Source organism: Cynoglossus semilaevis, chromosome 18 (genome assembly GCF_000523025.1).
Source record: "Cynoglossus semilaevis isolate Cse_v1.0 chromosome 18, Cse_v1.0, whole genome shotgun sequence".
Taxonomy (NCBI): domain Eukaryota; kingdom Metazoa; phylum Chordata; class Actinopteri; order Pleuronectiformes; family Cynoglossidae; genus Cynoglossus; species Cynoglossus semilaevis.
The window spans coordinates 1719333-1735046 of record NC_024324.1 but is presented as its reverse complement, the minus strand read 5'-3'; the positions used below and the strand labels follow the sequence as shown (position 1 = coordinate 1735046).

At 43.6% G+C, this 15714-nt stretch overlaps 3 protein-coding genes across 4 annotated transcripts in view; 2 read left to right on the top strand and 1 right to left on the bottom strand.

Annotated features, from left to right (window-relative positions):
* LOC103393935 (uncharacterized) overlaps positions 1 to 8787 on the top strand; it is a 19549-nt gene extending 10762 nt beyond the window's left edge. The window contains exons 17-43 of the mRNA XM_025065332.1: positions 6 to 56; positions 146 to 299; positions 389 to 441; positions 527 to 741; positions 1063 to 1258; positions 1352 to 1564; positions 1835 to 1985; positions 2161 to 2231; positions 2325 to 2414; positions 2482 to 2768; positions 2895 to 3075; positions 3165 to 3362; positions 3833 to 3983; positions 4074 to 4216; positions 4307 to 4417; positions 4798 to 4948; positions 5048 to 5220; positions 5313 to 5448; positions 5659 to 5768; positions 6122 to 6239; positions 6336 to 6454; positions 6539 to 6671; positions 7195 to 7328; positions 7409 to 7538; positions 7640 to 7794; positions 8256 to 8361; positions 8455 to 8787. Coding sequence (XP_024921100.1) covers positions 6 to 56; positions 146 to 299; positions 389 to 441; positions 527 to 741; positions 1063 to 1258; positions 1352 to 1564; positions 1835 to 1985; positions 2161 to 2231; positions 2325 to 2414; positions 2482 to 2768; positions 2895 to 3075; positions 3165 to 3362; positions 3833 to 3983; positions 4074 to 4216; positions 4307 to 4417; positions 4798 to 4948; positions 5048 to 5220; positions 5313 to 5448; positions 5659 to 5768; positions 6122 to 6239; positions 6336 to 6454; positions 6539 to 6671; positions 7195 to 7328; positions 7409 to 7538; positions 7640 to 7794; positions 8256 to 8361; positions 8455 to 8729 — 4005 coding nt within the window. The 3' untranslated portion in view covers positions 8730 to 8787. The remainder of the gene's footprint in view (positions 1 to 5; positions 57 to 145; positions 300 to 388; positions 442 to 526; positions 742 to 1062; positions 1259 to 1351; positions 1565 to 1834; positions 1986 to 2160; positions 2232 to 2324; positions 2415 to 2481; positions 2769 to 2894; positions 3076 to 3164; positions 3363 to 3832; positions 3984 to 4073; positions 4217 to 4306; positions 4418 to 4797; positions 4949 to 5047; positions 5221 to 5312; positions 5449 to 5658; positions 5769 to 6121; positions 6240 to 6335; positions 6455 to 6538; positions 6672 to 7194; positions 7329 to 7408; positions 7539 to 7639; positions 7795 to 8255; positions 8362 to 8454) is intronic.
* An 802-nt stretch (positions 8788 to 9589) lies between these two features.
* On the bottom strand, positions 9590 to 13482 carry LOC103393895 (CD209 antigen-like protein D). Its single transcript, XM_008331011.2, has 8 exons — positions 13281 to 13482; positions 13034 to 13108; positions 12158 to 12286; positions 11536 to 11601; positions 11080 to 11160; positions 10819 to 10964; positions 10610 to 10728; positions 9590 to 10523 (listed from the first exon to the last, which is right to left on the bottom strand). The coding sequence occupies exons 1-8, from the start codon at positions 13342 to 13344 to the stop codon at positions 10331 to 10333; spliced, it is 873 nt and encodes a 290-aa protein (XP_008329233.1). The 5' UTR covers positions 13345 to 13482; the 3' UTR covers positions 9590 to 10330.
* Positions 13483 to 14295: 813 nt separating this feature from the next.
* Positions 14296 to 15714, top strand: part of ak2 (adenylate kinase 2) — a 4158-nt gene continuing 2739 nt past the window's right edge. Inside the window, exons 1-3 of one of the 2 annotated variants that reach the window (XM_017040874.2) lie at positions 14296 to 14516; positions 15228 to 15353; positions 15461 to 15571. In XM_017040874.2, the coding sequence (XP_016896363.1) occupies positions 14418 to 14516; positions 15228 to 15353; positions 15461 to 15571 (336 nt within the window). In that variant the 5' untranslated portion in view covers positions 14296 to 14417. The remainder of the gene's footprint in view (positions 14517 to 15227; positions 15354 to 15460; positions 15572 to 15714) is intronic. The other variant, XM_008331010.3, reaches the window with a different exon arrangement.

Genomic DNA, 15714 nt, shown 5'->3' with positions numbered 1-15714 from the left:
TGGAGGACCGGACGAAGGCCGTCTGCAAGAGAGGATGTCTGGAGGTCTTCAAGGAGGTGAGAGAGAGAGAGAGAGAGAGGGAGGGAGAGGGGGAGAGTGTCACCTGGAAGAAACAGTCGACTTTTTGTCTTATTTTGTCCTTCAGAAAAACCCAGGGCCACGCCCCTGCACCATGTGCTGCACCCCCTGGCCGACGGCGGAGATGTTCCTCTTCAGGAACACCGAGGGATGGTTCCAGTTCTTCTGCAGTCGAGCCTGTGTGAACTCCTACAAACAGCACCGTCCTGGTGCAGCTCCAGGTCAGGGTTAGAAGTTTGGACACACACACACAAACACAGAGCAGGAGCAGCAGTGAACCTGAACAGCTGTTTGTCATTTCTCTCACCAGACGTGACAAAGTCAAGTTTGGAAAAAGGAGAAAATAAGTTAAAGTTGGATTGTGTGAGTTTTTATTTTTATTAACCGTATTTGCTAAGAGAGAGTTAAGTAACAGCGATGACCATTTGAAGTTTCTCTCCATCATCAGGAGGAGGTCATCTTGCCTCCACCATGCACCAAACCAACCATTGCCGCTCCTTCGCTACGAACGACAGTTCTCTGTTCCAACTGCGGGAAGAAGCTGGAGAGAGGACGGGCGATGTACCGACCGCACGACTCTCCCAAGATCTTCTGCAGCCAGACGTGTTTCTCCCGAAGGTCCCGCACCGACGTGGAGGCCAAGACCTGCTTCAACTGCTGTCAGTAGGTTCACAGGTTTCAAATATGACTGAAGGAGTGGGAGAGACACGCAGCCCAAAGAACACTGTCCTCACATGGGGCTTTCACGCCGGCACGAAGCTCACCGGAACTCATTTTTTAATCGAGTTTAGAACCTGAAAATTTGGTTCCTGAGGCAACTGAGAAATACCTGCTTCTCCCCTGTGAACCGTGACATCATCAGTGGGCGTGTATCTTAGGCTACAATTAAAACAAGAGAGAACCGTGTCAGTGTGAAAGCCCCCACGGTGAGACGCTGAGCCTCCGTGTGTTTACTGGAGTCCCGTCTGTTTCCCGCCTCCTCAGGGTCATACCGCGACCTCACAGCGTCATACTGGCCCCGGTGGGTGATTCTGGGACGATGAAGGAGCTGTGCAGTGAGACCTGTCTCGCCTCCATCACGTCTGTGAGGAGCCACAAAGCCCCGAAACCGCCGACACCAGCACCATCACCATCACCAGGAACCGATTCATCCTGCAGGATTTGTCATAAACTCGCTGACGTGAGGAAACACCAAAGTACCGTTGGACATCGGTGGAAAAACTCACTCCACCGTCTGTGTTCTATGTATATATTTTTTTTTTCTTTTCCCCAGGAAAAGTTCAAGCTGACCGTGGGAACCTCGCTCTACAGTCTGTGCAGCGAGGCCTGCTACGTCCTCTGCCTCAGAGGCAACAACTTGCCCGTGTCTACGTGCCGCGTCTGTGGCTCCGTCTGCGTCCAGGACAGAATGATGGTGGTGGTGACGGAGGAGGACGACGACAGGAAGACCGTGTGCAGTGATGAGTGTCTGGTCAAGTTCAAAGAGGTGCAGCATCATTGTCTGAGTACATGTGAACGTATATATAACATGAACATGCTAAACTGTCCATGCTTTACTGACCTATTCCCTCTAAATGAGATAATTATTTCACAATGTATCGTATTGTTGCCCCTGTGTCGCGATACGTATCGTGTCGTAAACCCTCTGAACTCTCCCTGACCTCGTTGTCTTTGATGATGTTGTTAATCTCGGGAGAAGCAGCTGCTTTTTTTTTTTTTTTTTCCCCCCACCGTCCTCACTTCTGTTCCTCCTCAGAAAACAGAGAGGCTCCAGTCGTGTCCCACCTGTTGCACGTCTCATCGCATGTCAGACATGATTGAAAACAAGAACCGGGAGAGCGTCCTGAGTTTTTACTGCAGTGACAGATGCATGATGGTCTACATGGCCCAGTCTGTCACTCTGTCAGGTATTCTACTGTCAACACTGCAATCCTAAAAAAATAATTTTAAGTAAAAAAAAAATGGTGACCTTGATTTGACCTGTGCCTGAAATGAAGACATTTCCGACCGAGAACATATTTGTTCTGACCAATGAGAACAGGAACAGGCTTTATTGGATCTTATTTCATCATGTCTTCACAGAAAGGGGCAGCCCCTCACCTGAAGGGGGCGACATTGAGGATGTGAAGCCAACTTCGATACGTTTGGACTGTGTGAGTGTTAAATGAAAAGGTCTAGATACACAGACCTCATTGTCTTTGAGTCGTCGGCCGTCATGACGTCTCGTCTTCTTCTTGTGCTTGAAGATCAAGAAAGAACCCGACGACGAGGAGTTCACGCCGAGCAACTCACCCTTCACATCAACCGACCGGATCAAGCCTGAGCCAACGGCAAAGGTTGGTGAGAAACTTTTAAAACCAACTCCACGACTGCGACGTCCTCTGACTCCACCGTCTCTGACAGGAGGACGGGTTTGTCTCCGTCGTCTCCATGAAAGAAGACTCTACTGCCGAGCACCAGGTCTCACCTGTCCAGGAGACGGCGTCTCCCGTGAAGGATCCGTGCTCTACTGCGCCCCCTGTCCCTGGTGTGGAAGTCCAACTCTGCTGCTGTGACTGTAAAAAGGTTCTGGTGGACGGGGAGACGTTCTACCAGAAGGAGAACCACTCGGAAATCTTCTGCTCCGTTTCCTGCCTTTTCAAATTCTACCAGATGAAGCCGGTCAGGAAGACCTGCTTTTACTGTCTGGAGTGAGTCTCGGAAGACCTTTGACCTGTGACCTTTCTGTGTCCTTCAGCTCCACCTGTGTATATATAAATATATATACGTGTGTCAGATGTGACTGATCTTAAATTGTTCTTTTGTTTTTGTCAAAGGTCTGTGAAAGAGTCTGAGGACGTCCTCCAGGCTCCGGTGGACGATGAGGGGACGGTGAAGGACTTCTGCGGCCAGACCTGCATGTCCTCCTTCAACTATAAGAAAAGCGTGACCATCGGAATTCCCATGGTGCCTGTTAAAAGTCACTCCCAGTGCTGCATGTGCAACAGATACTGCATAGTAAGAGACAGGAAGTTGATGAAATCTAAAAAAAACATCTCTGATTCGAGACGTTCACCGGCCGCTCCTGTCTCTTTGTCGTCCCGCAGAGCAGACATGAGGTCACACACCAGGAGCGTGTGCAGAAACTGTGCAGCGACAGCTGTTTCCTGCGCTTCTGTAACGTCAACCACCTGAGTCTGTGTGGGTGGTGTCACCGCAGCTACGTCACAGCAGCCGTCGTCCTCAGAACCGAGGAGCTCCACAGGAAGCTGTGCAGCGCAGAGTGTGTGGCTCAGGTCAAAAAGGTGACGCGTTTTTTTGTGTGTGTGGCTCAGGTCAAAAAGGTGACGTGTTTTTTTGTCTTTTCATGGCTAACTTGACATTAGTAGTTAGCTTTTTGCTAACAGTTATTTATTGATTTATTGAAAGTAGTAGTTTTCTGGATGGTGTTTGGTCATTTTGAAATATAATTGTGAAACATTTAGCTATTTTGATTTAACTTTCTGTTGTATTCCAGCTACGTTGAGCAAATATATTTTTGAATATTAGCTAATGTAAATATTACAAAATGTTTTTCCATTTTTTTCCCCTGCTGTATGATTTCAAATGGATTTATTTTAAATAGTTATTTGCGCTGCTTTTTTATTTTACCAATTTGAAAATTTCACTCTTTTACGTCAGGGTCTGTTTTATTGTCTCTGAAGTCGTCCCCAGTAGAGACCTGTTAGTTCTGGGTATCTGTCTTCTGACACTGCGTCTGCGTCATCCATGACAGGAAATCCAGAGGCCGCAGCAGTGCTCCATGTGCAGCACTTCTAAACCTCTGTCAGACATGGTGGAGAACAGAGGTGGTGGAGGAGAGCTGGAGTTCTTCTGCTCCCTCAGCTGTGTGACGGCGTCAAAGATCCAGGCCGTCAGCGCCGCAGGTACTGGATGGAAACCCAGCCGGGAGTAAAGAACCCAAGTACGCCCTCATCTGGAACACGGTGCTCACGCAAGTGTCGCCTCATTTACAGGCAGCCCAGTGGACTGTGCTAGCTGTGGGAAGAACACAGTCCCGGCCTGTCACCTGGCCATGGCCGACGCCTCCATCAGGAACTTCTGCTCTCTGTCCTGTGCGATGGCTTTTAAGGAAAAGCAGCCCGCCAACGACAAGAAGGTAAAACGAGGAAAGATCGTGAGAAAGAGGCTGCGAAAACACGATGACACTGTGTCTTCTTCTGCTGTGATGTCTGTCTCCGCTCCACAGGACCCTCAGAAAGACACGGACACCGTCTTAGACCGAACACGGCAGCAGCAGCTGCTCTGTGTCCACTGTCAAGCCCAGATAGAAGCCAAACCCAAAGTTGTCCAGAAGGAGGTCCGTGAGCCACACGTTCAGTCCAAGCCAGTATTTTACATTAGAACAATCCCATGATGCACCACCAAACAAAAAATGTCACAAAAAAAAAAGTATATGGAAAATCAAATATCACCACCAAACAAAAAATGTCACAAAAAGTATATGGAAAATCAAATACTTTTTGTGTACTTAGTCATTGTGACAACTGTGCCTGTTTAGTTGAACACCACACTGATGGAGTAGCAGGAAGTGAAGAAAGACACAAATGTCTTGGACTCACTTTAAGGACCAGTGGTGTGAATGTTAGTGTTAATGTTTGGAGAATAAAAACAAATGAAGGTTAGATTAATTTAAAGTTAATTAAATAAATCTTCTGTTCTTGTGTTTTGAACATGTAGGACAGGCTGAGTTTCCTGTGCAGCCAGAGCTGCTGCGTAGCTTTCAGGAGAGACAACAACATCACAGGAAGGTGTGAATATTGTCAGAGTGAACGTGTGATTTACGAGGTCAGGAGGATGAACGGCAGAGACTGCTGCTTCTGCAGCGAAGGTGAGAGAAGCAGCAGAAAAAACACAAAAAATAAAAATAAAAAGCACCGTCTGAAATCAAAGGTATGAAGTGAAATAAAATCACTTCCTGGTTTCTCAGGTTGTGAGATGATCTTCACCAAGGATCGTCTGAAGGAGTGGGGCAGTTGTTGTCACACTTGTCATTACTGTAGCGACCTCTGCAGGACGTCTGTGACGTCGGTGTACGGAAACCAACAGATGGAGTTCTGCTCTGAAGACTGCAGGTCCAAGTTCAGCCTGGTCTTCAACCGCGTGAGTTCAGGAGGACCACTTCCTGTCGTGGAAAACAAAACACACAAAAGAACGGGTAAAAATATGACTAACGTTGTTGTGACTGCCACCAGGTGGCGCAGTGTGACTCCTGTGGCCAGAATGAAAAACTGAAGGAGAGTCTGCAGCTGCCGGCAGAGGTCAAACACTTCTGTGACCTCAGGTGTTTGCAGAACTTCTGCAGGAAAGCTGCTCATACGGAGAACACAGGTGAATGTTCAAAGTCTTAAACGTTGGTTTGCAACAAAGTCGTTTTAAACACATCCCAACACAGCGAGTTGTTAAAGTTAACTTTAACTAAGTTAAGTCGCTCAACATGTCGTAACAAGTACAACGCAACATGAATAACATTGGAGAGCGTCCGGACGCTCCAGCCTTCAGATTGAATCGATTTATAACTTCCTTCTTCTTCATCTCCAGTTTCTTCTTCTTCTGTCTCGGTGGCTTCATGTCCTGTCATCAGTAACGTGATCTCACTGGCTGGTTACCTGGCTAAGTACAAAGAGGCTAAAGCTAAGATTGTTGGACAAGTAAGTTCTCTTAACTAGACCAGTCCTCCACTTCTACTAACTAATTAATTTGTTGATTGTTTCGTGCTTTACAGTTTGAACACCTCCTGTTCATAAAGAGTTAATTTAAAAATCCAAAAATCTTCCTCTTCTTCTCCTACTTCTTCTACTTCCTTTTCTTCTTCTTTGTCTTCTACTTCTCCTTTTTCTTCTTCCTCTTCTTCTTCTCCTTACTCTTCTTCTCCTACTTCTTCTTCCTCTTCTTCTTTTCTTTGTCTTCTATTTCTTTTCCTTCTTCTTCTTCTTCTTCTTCTTCTTCTCCTTCTTCAGGCCAGTGTTCTGACAATCTTCTTCTTCTTCTTCTTCTCCTTCAGGCCAGTGTTCTGACAGACACCAGACAGCTGAAGAACAAGTCCCTGCTCTGCACCCCACTGGTCCACAACAAAGGCGTCAGTTGTACGAGTTCTGTTTCTGAAGTGGAAGCACAGACGGGTGAGTTGACCACCTGGGTTTTTTATCCAACTCTTCGATGTGTGTGACGTCAGCGCAGAGTCATTGTTTTCTTCTCTCCTCCTGTGTTTTCTGAAGATACCTTTTACCCTAAGGTGGTTGTTCTGCCTGTGCCTCTGCCTCTGCCTGTTTACCTGCCACTGCCCATGAGCATGTACAGTCAGTTCACGCCGTACCCTGTGGCTCTGCCTCTGCCGGTACGATAAACATCCTCACACGCCTTTGAAACAGCTGATCGTCTTCTGACGTCATCCTCGCACTTTTCCAAACGTTCTTCACAGCTGCCTGTGCCCATGTTCGTCCCCGTTTTTCCGGACGCCTCAAAACAAACAGAGAAAAAAGATGTGGACAAAGAACTCCAGCAGAACGACAGACAGGAAGAAACAGAGGGACAAATACCTGAGGCCATGACAGGTGAGGGACCAGGAGAGAGTCCCGTGTCTGGAAAAACTCATGACATACAGTACATCGACCAGCAGGGTGCACCGTGAGAGATCGCAAAAACAAAAAAACATACTTTAATTTTATGTCATGATCACCTCACGTCACAGAAAAGTCAAAGTCAAAAATAGTTTCAAACACTAAAAAAAGTTATCAAAAAAAGAAAGTTATTTGGAAGAAAATACTTAGAAATGATTGCTGGTTGAAATAGAATGAAGTGAAAAAACAAGTATTTTACACATCTGAAGGTTACTCCAAATTGTTTTTGAAAGTTGCTAAAGGTTAGCCACAAATGTAGCACAATCAGTCATGAATTCTCCAAATATGAGGTGAAAATTGTTGCCCAAAATTAGAAGACGGTCTCCTCAAAAATGATTCATAAAACGTTGAATGAGAGACAAAATCTGGAGAAGTTTAGATCAGAACCAAATCTGATCAAATCAGAACGTCCGTCAAAGTTTTCCTTTGTTTTTATTGGCTTTTGTTTTGTCCTCAGATCTGATCAACAGTTTGAACAGTCAGGACAGGCGTCCCGTGGACACACAGGACATGTCTCTCACTGACCCCGGCCTCTCGTCTCCTGTTGGACTGGACTCCTCTCCTGCCGTTCCTACTCCACATGATCTCCAGGTGAGTGCTCCTCCTGCTTCTCCTCCTCGTCCCAGTTCAACTTCCACCTGTGGACATATGTGTCTCCTCCGTGTCCACAGCAGCAGCAGTCGACCACGTCCACTCACAGACCGCTGATGTGTGACAGACTGGACACTGAGCGAGGAGTCCAGGCCTGGAGAAGATGGGTCCAGTGGAGAGGAGGTCAAAGTGACCTCCACACTGACCCCTGTAGGTCACCTCATCCCTCGTCATTATTGTTAGTTAATCATTAAAATCTAAAACTATGTCAAATGTCTCTGTCCTCTGTCCTCCTCCTCTTCCTCCTACAGGTGGCAGCACCCTGTGTCTGAAGGACAACCTCCTTCACTGCTCCTTGTCCGAGCTCAGTCTCAGTCTCAGTCGTTTTGTCTCTGAGTGGGGACGAGTGGACGGAGACGGTTTTTCCCCCGACGCTCTCTTCTACGTCTGCCTCTCTCTACAGAAGGTAATCCGACTCTGTCTCCAGTTGTTAACCGGGTTAACCAACACTCGTACGGGTGGGATTTCATCACTGCGTTGAACCAATCAAACATCCACTTATTGTCGTCGCTATCCTTTAGCTTCAGATAATTGTGTTTTTGTTCTTAAATATCTTTTTCAGCAGTGTCGACACTTAGCGTCACATTAGCTTACAGCTGGAGTTTTGGGGGTAGATTTGTAGTTTTCCCTGTGCATGGAGTGTAGCCATTGAGTCATTAGGAGAGACTTGCTCATTGGCTGACTGCCTGGATGATCTCATCAGCGTTGGACACGTTAGGCTAACTTCTGCTAATCTAACGTCTCCTGTTTAGTTATCCTTCAGCTAACCTTTAGCTGCCGTCTTGTCCTTCAGTTCTCACCTAACGTTCAAAACGTATCGAATCTTTTTCCAAATGAATTGTTGTGTAAATGTCTCTGTGTTTTCAGTTCCTCTTTGACCACGGTCGTATGGAGAACATCTTCAGTGATCTGACCTACAGCAGCTTCTCCACCGAGTTCACCAACATCCTCAGACCTTCGGTCAGATCCGGCGGTGAGTTCTGGTCCGGGCCTTGGTGGTCAATCTGTGTTTCCTCTCTCAGAACTCCTCACCCGACTCCCCCCCCCCTCCTGTTCTCCCCCACAGCTCTGGTGGAGTCCTGTGTGAAGGAGGACTTCCTGTGGGACTGCAAACAGCTGGGGGCGTACTCCCCCCTGGTCCTGCTCAACACCCTCCTCTTCTTCTGCTGCAAACACTTTGGCTTCACCGGGGTGGAGCACCAGCGCCAGCTGCGCTTCACCAACATCACCTCCTGCACCAGGACCAACCCGGACCAGAGCAAAACTGACGTCCTGCGCTTTTACCCTCTCTTGTCCAGGACTTCAGGTGTGGACCATGAACCGTGGACCGTGTGTCGTTGACACGATGGTTCAGAGGCTGTGTTTGTACAGACGGGCATCTGTAGAAACATCAGTGGGGAAAAAAAAAAATATATATATATGTGTGTGTGTTTTTGTTGACAACACAGATGGAGTCCCGGCTAAAAGACGCAAGAAAGAGGAGAAACAGATTTTTCTGGAGATCCCAGAGAACGAGGAGAACTCTCTGCGGTGTCCCGTCAGACTCTTTGAATTCTACCTCTCCAAGTGGTGAGTGAGTCTGGAGAGACAGACAGTAGAGCTGAGATATATATATATATATATATATCTCAGATCTACTGTCTGTCTCTCCAGACTCACTCACCACTTGGAGAGGTAGAATTCAAAGAGTCTGACGGGACACCGCAGAGAGTTCTCCTCGTTCTCTGGGATCTCCAGAAAAATCTGTTTCTCCTCTTTCTTGCGTCTTTTAGCCGGGACTCCATCTGTGTTGTCAACAAAAACACACACACATATATATATATATACAGTATATATATATATATATATGTATACTCTCCTGTTTTCTCTCAGCCCCAGGGGGGTGAGGCAGAGCAGCCACTTGTTTTACCTCCACCCAGAGAGACGCTGTGTTCCCAGCAGCCCCCTGTGGTTCTCCTCCAGCCCCCTGGATGACAGAACCATGGAGGCCATGCTGGTACGGATCATGGTCATACGGGAGCTGCAGCCTGGAACTGGACCTGGACCTTAGACCATGTCGTCGGAACCAAGAGATACGAGGTACGTGAACCTGATGTTTAGACCAGAAAATCATGGAAACTGTTTGGGATCAGGTTGAGGTTTTTTGTTGATCCTGGTTTGTGCACGTGAGGAACGACTGAAAAAAAACACTTCATCCCAGCTTCAGTTGAAGTAGAGTCTGAGTTTATTACAGTCTTCATCAGGTTTTTGACAATAATTGTACGTTTTCACCAACACTGACAGGCAAACTGGGATAAATACAAAAAGTAGAAGTAAAATCGTTAAGCTAGCTAAATCCTTAGGCTTCGCTAATTCTTCTTAGCCATTTTGAGGCACTGTTATTTGATGGTTAGCTTTGTATATGTTTCATTTTACACATTATTGGCTGTTCTGTTGGCTAATTCTGAATCATCTCTTGGCTAACGTTTAAACATTTGAGCTAACACACCACCAAACAAACATCTCACAAAAATGTCTTTGTAATGAAATATAAAAATCTTCTAGTTTTAATGACTTCATAATTGACTCAAATCTCAGCCTGTTTAGTTGAAGACAACGCTGACATACTGGCAGGAATTGAAGAAAGACACTCACAAAGACCTTTTTCAACAGCTCTGGTTATATATTTTTTTAGTTTTAATAGCTATCTGCTGCCACCTAGCAGAAGAGGGTTTAATTGTTCTGCCTTTCACGCTTTGACAAGCAAAGAAAAATTATATGCAATAAATAAATAATAGTTTTTAGCCCAATTCAGTGAAATTGGATAATTTTCCACGGCACAGTGGTTTGGCTCTCTTTTAGCTGCCCCTGGCTAACTATTAGCTCGCTTTGCTAAGCTATCTGTATCTGTAAGCAACGTCAGCGTAACAGGCTAAATCTCCATGTGGACGTCTCCCTGGACGTTAGAAACAAGTACATTTTTCCAAGCTTTTCTCACAAATACTTTTATGAGGGACAGTGCAAGATTTGTCCGTCCAATATCTCAGGTTACGAGTTGTGGCTCCTTTCTCACCCAGCCTCACACAGTCCTCACCCTCGACATTCTGCCCTGTCCAGTTGTCGGGCTCATTATGTAGCCAAAACTCCAAATGCGGGCTTGGTGGATGAAAAACAAATTCTGGATGAAAAAATCCTGTTGTTAAAAAATGGAGAAATGAATTGAACTTTCCCAGCGATCTCACCTCAGTGACGATCCATCGACCCATTTCCACGTATTCTCCGTCTCTGCGTCCGTCAGCCCGATCCAAAACTTGTCCTCATCGGTTGTCATGAGCTCCTTCACTTTGTTCACCAGGTATCGCTGAAGACGGAGAAACAACGACATTCACTTTTATTTTTTCAAATGGGCAAAAAGACCAAAACCTGATTTTTTAAAAAACATTTTTCCCACCTGCTCTTCCTGGCTTTCAATCATCACCAGGTGTCCTCCCAATAGTGTGCATCGTTCTCTGCTGTCATTCCATGTTAAATTAGTCTTTGTGAAATGGTAACACTTTCCTCCGTGATGTTCCCAGTCTCTGCCACAGGTGTGCCCACCTCAGGAGATGACACAAATTCTTTACTTTTTTTAAACTTTTTTTTAAATTAATTTTCTACTGATTGATCACTCAGCCCCCTTCTGCTAATTTGTCCTAAAAATTCCCAAACGTACTTGTTCTTGATGGAGTCGGTTCTGGACATCGCGGCGGGTTCACGTTGAGCTTATTGAGTTCATTCATCTTTTTTTGTGTCTCTGTTCGAAGGACAAAAACCAGTCAGTTTTAGGCCCAAATCCTTGGCCCGATACCGATACTGCAACTTTGAGTATCTGGCGATACCGATCCGATACCTTGCTCAGCGTGTCGTGGGCATCTTCTATTTTAGCCTAGTTCATCAATTAGGAATGATTTTTGTAACGTGAAAATTGAAATCGAAAACTGAATGGGTAAAAATGTTGATACGTGTGGATGTAGAAGAAAAATAAAAGAAAATAAAAAAATATAAATAAATACAAAAAAGGAATAAAACAGTGTAAACACAAACCCTGTAAAAGCTCCTAATTATTTAAAAAAATTAGGACAATTAATTATTTTAATTTTAAACAGAAACAATGCAAAATAAAACTTACCTGTGAGATTTGTCAGGTCACGCTGCAGTTTCTCCAGGTTTATCTTGGTCCCTCTGTTTTCAAGAGCTGATCGAAAGGAAAGTTTAACCATTTAAAAAAAAGTTTAGAAGACGTTAACCCAAAAGAAGGTTAATAATACAAAAACAGAAATGTGCCAAAGGTTAGCCAAAACCTTCTGCTAAAAAGGCTTAAAACGTGTTCAGGCAAAGCTGTGATATTTAAACATTATTTTTCTGGCTGGTTGCTAATTAGCCAGAAAATACTAGCTTAAAAAAGCTTAAATATTGATAAATAAAGTATATAAATCACTAAAGCTGAAAATGTAGCTTTTAGCATTATTGTAAACATCTACAAAAACTGTTAAAAAGAACATGAAGTTCACCCCAAAATATCTGAAATATATTTAACAACAGTCAAAACCTGATTAGCTGAATCTAGTTAAAACATTTGTGTTAACAATTGCTGTTATGTATTCTGTAAAATAACCAATTTTTTTTTTTGCCAAAATCACTAAAAAAAAAATGTTGGCCCAAAGAAGAGAAAAAGACACAGAAGTCATGTCGTAAAGTGGTTTTGCTCAAATCCAAAAATATGAAATGTGAAATGTAACAGACAGACTCACAGACAGCAGCCAGAGCAGCCAGAGCAGCAGCCAATAGGAGCGTGGCGATCAACAGAAGAACTCGCTCTAACGTCACCGCTCCCCGTCTTTGTTTGTTCTGTGGTGAGGGTTCTGCTGCTGGTCTTTGATCTAAAGGTTGGCCAATCAGATGTGGTTATGTGGTTCACCTTATTATGTATATTATGTCATTACACTATTCAATTGATGTTAGGCTGTTAGCTAGCTTTTGCTAGGCTAGCTACCCTTGCAAATGCAAATTCAGCATAACTAGGGCTTTTATATGTTGCTAATAGGAATATTAATATTGGTATCAGCAACAGAGCAACGTCGTGTGTCAATAAGAGATAAACTAATGGAAACAGGAAGTTCACACTCTTCTTGCAACAGATGACGGCCAAAAAAAATTGTCTTGATCTCAATTTTTGTCACTTCTGTTTTTTTTTCCTCAAACCTCCAACTCTGTTTACACTGATTAACTAAAAATGTTATGATGAGTGTTAATTAACTTTCAGACAAAAGGACCCAGAATATGGTTAAAAAAAAAGAAAAACAGTTTGGAACCAGTCCCAGCCGTCGTCAGGACAGACTGGGGTCACAGCCCAGACAGTTCCACCAAGACATTTTCACACCTTCAACAAATGCATTTTTTTAACATATGAATGTGAACGAGAGCGTGAATGGTTGTTCGTTGTGTGACCCTGGTGACGTGATCTTCACTCTAAACCATGAAGCCGTAGCAGATGAAAACAGTCGATAGATAAAACTGTGTCTGTTTCAGTCTCACACTTTGAATCAAAGACCAGAGATGGAACTTCTAGAAGGTTGTTCTCGCCCTGGTCGGGTGTTTGTTTCAAAAAGTACTGTAAGTTGACTCACTGTGCTGCTGCGTGGACGGACTGGAGAATTTCACATCAGAATATGTTGTGGAAACGTCAGGAGAGGAAGTGACTTCTGAAACAAACACCACAAAAAGAGATGAATGTAAATCAACCTTGTGGTTTCCCATTATTCTGACCCTTGTAAGAACCAAATGGTTTTCTCTTCTTCTCTTTCTTCAAGTGAAGTCAATGGTAAAATCCACACTTCTGATCTGGATTTCATGGACTGGACTTCCCAGACTCACCCCTGCCGGCATCTTTGGATCTTTTGAACTTGACATCGGAGTAAACAATATCAGCGTCAGGCATTTTCCTGCTCTGCGTCTGGTCATCAGTGGCTTCAGAAAAGAAGTAGATATGAGTTCTTCAGCAGTTGAGACAACATACTCATCATGTCCTTCCTGTTTGACCAATAAAGGCATTTCCTGTTCTTTAAACAAGACCATTTTTCATTTCCTTTTTCTTTTTTTAATTTAATTTTTTTAAAGAATCTTGAGAAGTTCAAGTTTCACATCCCCTGAATGTTTTTTTCCTTCAAAAGTCAAGACAGATTTTTTAAAAACTTATCTGAATGTTTTTTTCCTTCAAAAGTCAATGGTTTTGATTGTAATTTAATATTAAGACCATTTTTCATTTCCTTTTTCTTTTTTTAATTTAATTTTTTTAAAGAATCTTGAGAAGTTCAAGTTTCACATCCCCTGAATGTTTTTTTCCTTCAAAAGTCAAGACAGATTTTTTAAAAACTTATTAAGTAACCTTTTTATCTTCAAGCTAACTTAGCATAAGCAGTTTATGTTTATTTTTATTCCCTATGTTATAGTTTTAACTTCCTTAACTATAACTAGGCTCACTGTTAAAACATGGAGAAAATTCTTGGCTCAGTGGATTTTTTTGCCCTGTTTATTTCATATTTTTTATGTTCTTACACTATTTATTTAAAATGAATAAGAAACTAGATATAAATATCGTGAAAACATCGTGTGGTTTTAAAGTAGTAAAACAGGGGGCATTAGGTGTATTTAGTATACGAATTTTTAAAAATATTTTAAAATCTTATTTTGGCGTTTTATGCGGTTTCCTAGATCAATTACAACTAAAACAAACTATGCACGAAAAAAAAAAACTTTTTCAGACGTTACACAACTAATTGATGCTTTTTGACGAATGAACGCGCTCATCTATTGACAAACGGCTCCGAAAGCCAATCAGACACAGGCTTGTTGATAGATGGGCGGGCCTTAGAGTGCTGTAGCAGGAAGAAGGCGGGTCTGCTGTCTTTTCCTGGACGACTCGGCTGCGGTGTCGCTATCTCTGCCGGCCAACTTACCCGGAGCCTGCAGTAAAAACTTTTACCCCGGTGTTCACTCTCCTCCGGTTTACACATGGCTCCCAGCGTGCAGCTGAAGGAGGCTGTAGCCGACATTCATGACGGAATTCGGGCCATTCTTCTTGGACCTCCGGGAGCTGGGAAAGGAACTCAGGTGAGTTAGCAGAGTTAGCAGTTAGCCTCCGAGAAGCGTCACTGCAACGCATGGTGCGCTAATAATTATTAGCTCATGCTAATAGAAATTGAATTAAAATGCTAATCCAAATGCTAACTTACCTGTCGGTGCTTGTTATTATCACATACGGGATGTGACAGCGTCCGAAACACAAAAAAATACATCGAAACGATGTTTGTGTATTTTCACAAATATTTAGTATTTAGTATTTTATTAAGTTTAAAAATAAATTGTGTCAAAACTGCAGTCTTTACAGAAAACACACAATATATCTTCTGATTTCAAACTCAGACATTACATTCATGACAGGTAAATTCTGAATTCTGTGATTGTATTTCATCATAATTTAAGTCTTTAGCCTCGTAATTTTGAAGCTGGAGGATCAGAGAAATAAATATTATGAATATTGTCACTTATTCAAGTTAGATTTTTTTTTTTACTAATTATTGGTTGACGTTTGTCTCCATGTTGGCCCAGTCAAAGTCTTCGTCATCATAGCAGACTTTTATTTAGTTTTTATTTAGTTTTCATCCGTTGACGAATATTTTTCATCCGTCTTCGTCAACAATACTGCCCCCCACAGGTCACAAATAGTTGTTTTGATAACTCTCAGACAATGTTGATGGAGACAATTGACAGACCATTCAACCAGTGTTTTTTTTTTTTGTTTGTTTTGTTTCCTCTGTCCAGGCTCCTCGTCTGGCGGACAGATACTGCGTTTGCCACCTGTCCACTGGGGACATGCTGAGGGCCATGGTGGCGTCAGGCTCAGAGCTGGGGAAGAGGCTGAAGGAGACCATGGATGCTGGAAAACTGGTAACATGTCCTGACTCTTTGACATGTCTAGGTCTCAGTGGACACGTTGTCCACTGTGTGACGTTGTAGCCCTCCATAGAAGTCAGAGTGTCTTTCTTCTCCTGCAGGTCAGTGATGAGATGGTGGTGGAACTCATCGACAAGAACCTGGACACTCCCGCCTGTAAGAACGGATTCCTGTTGGACGGGTTCCCCCGAACGGTCAAACAGGCAGAGATGGTGAGGAGGAAGAGGAGGAGGAAGATGATTATGAAATATGTGCTTTTTTTTTTTTTGCTAATTTAATTCCTAGTAGGGCTAGTACTTAAATACCTTCATTTTGATGCATTAATTACAGACATAAAAATGTGTTAAAATATTGT

What these genes read in the sequence shown, in the direction of transcription:
- LOC103393895 (XM_008331011.2), bottom strand. Translation starts at nt 13,344, where the DNA reads ATGCCTGACGCTGATATTGTTTACTCCGATGTCAAGTTCAAAAGATCC. An exon ending in TTGAAAGCCAGGAAGAGCAG is followed by an intron (nt 10,729 to 10,818) that starts GTGGGAAAAATG and finishes CTCCGTCTTCAG; the next exon opens with CGATACCTGGTGAACAAAGT. An exon ending in GTCGATGGATCGTCACTGAG is followed by an intron (nt 10,524 to 10,609) that starts GTGAGATCGCTG and finishes TCATCCACCAAG; the next exon opens with CCCGCATTTGGAGTTTTGGC.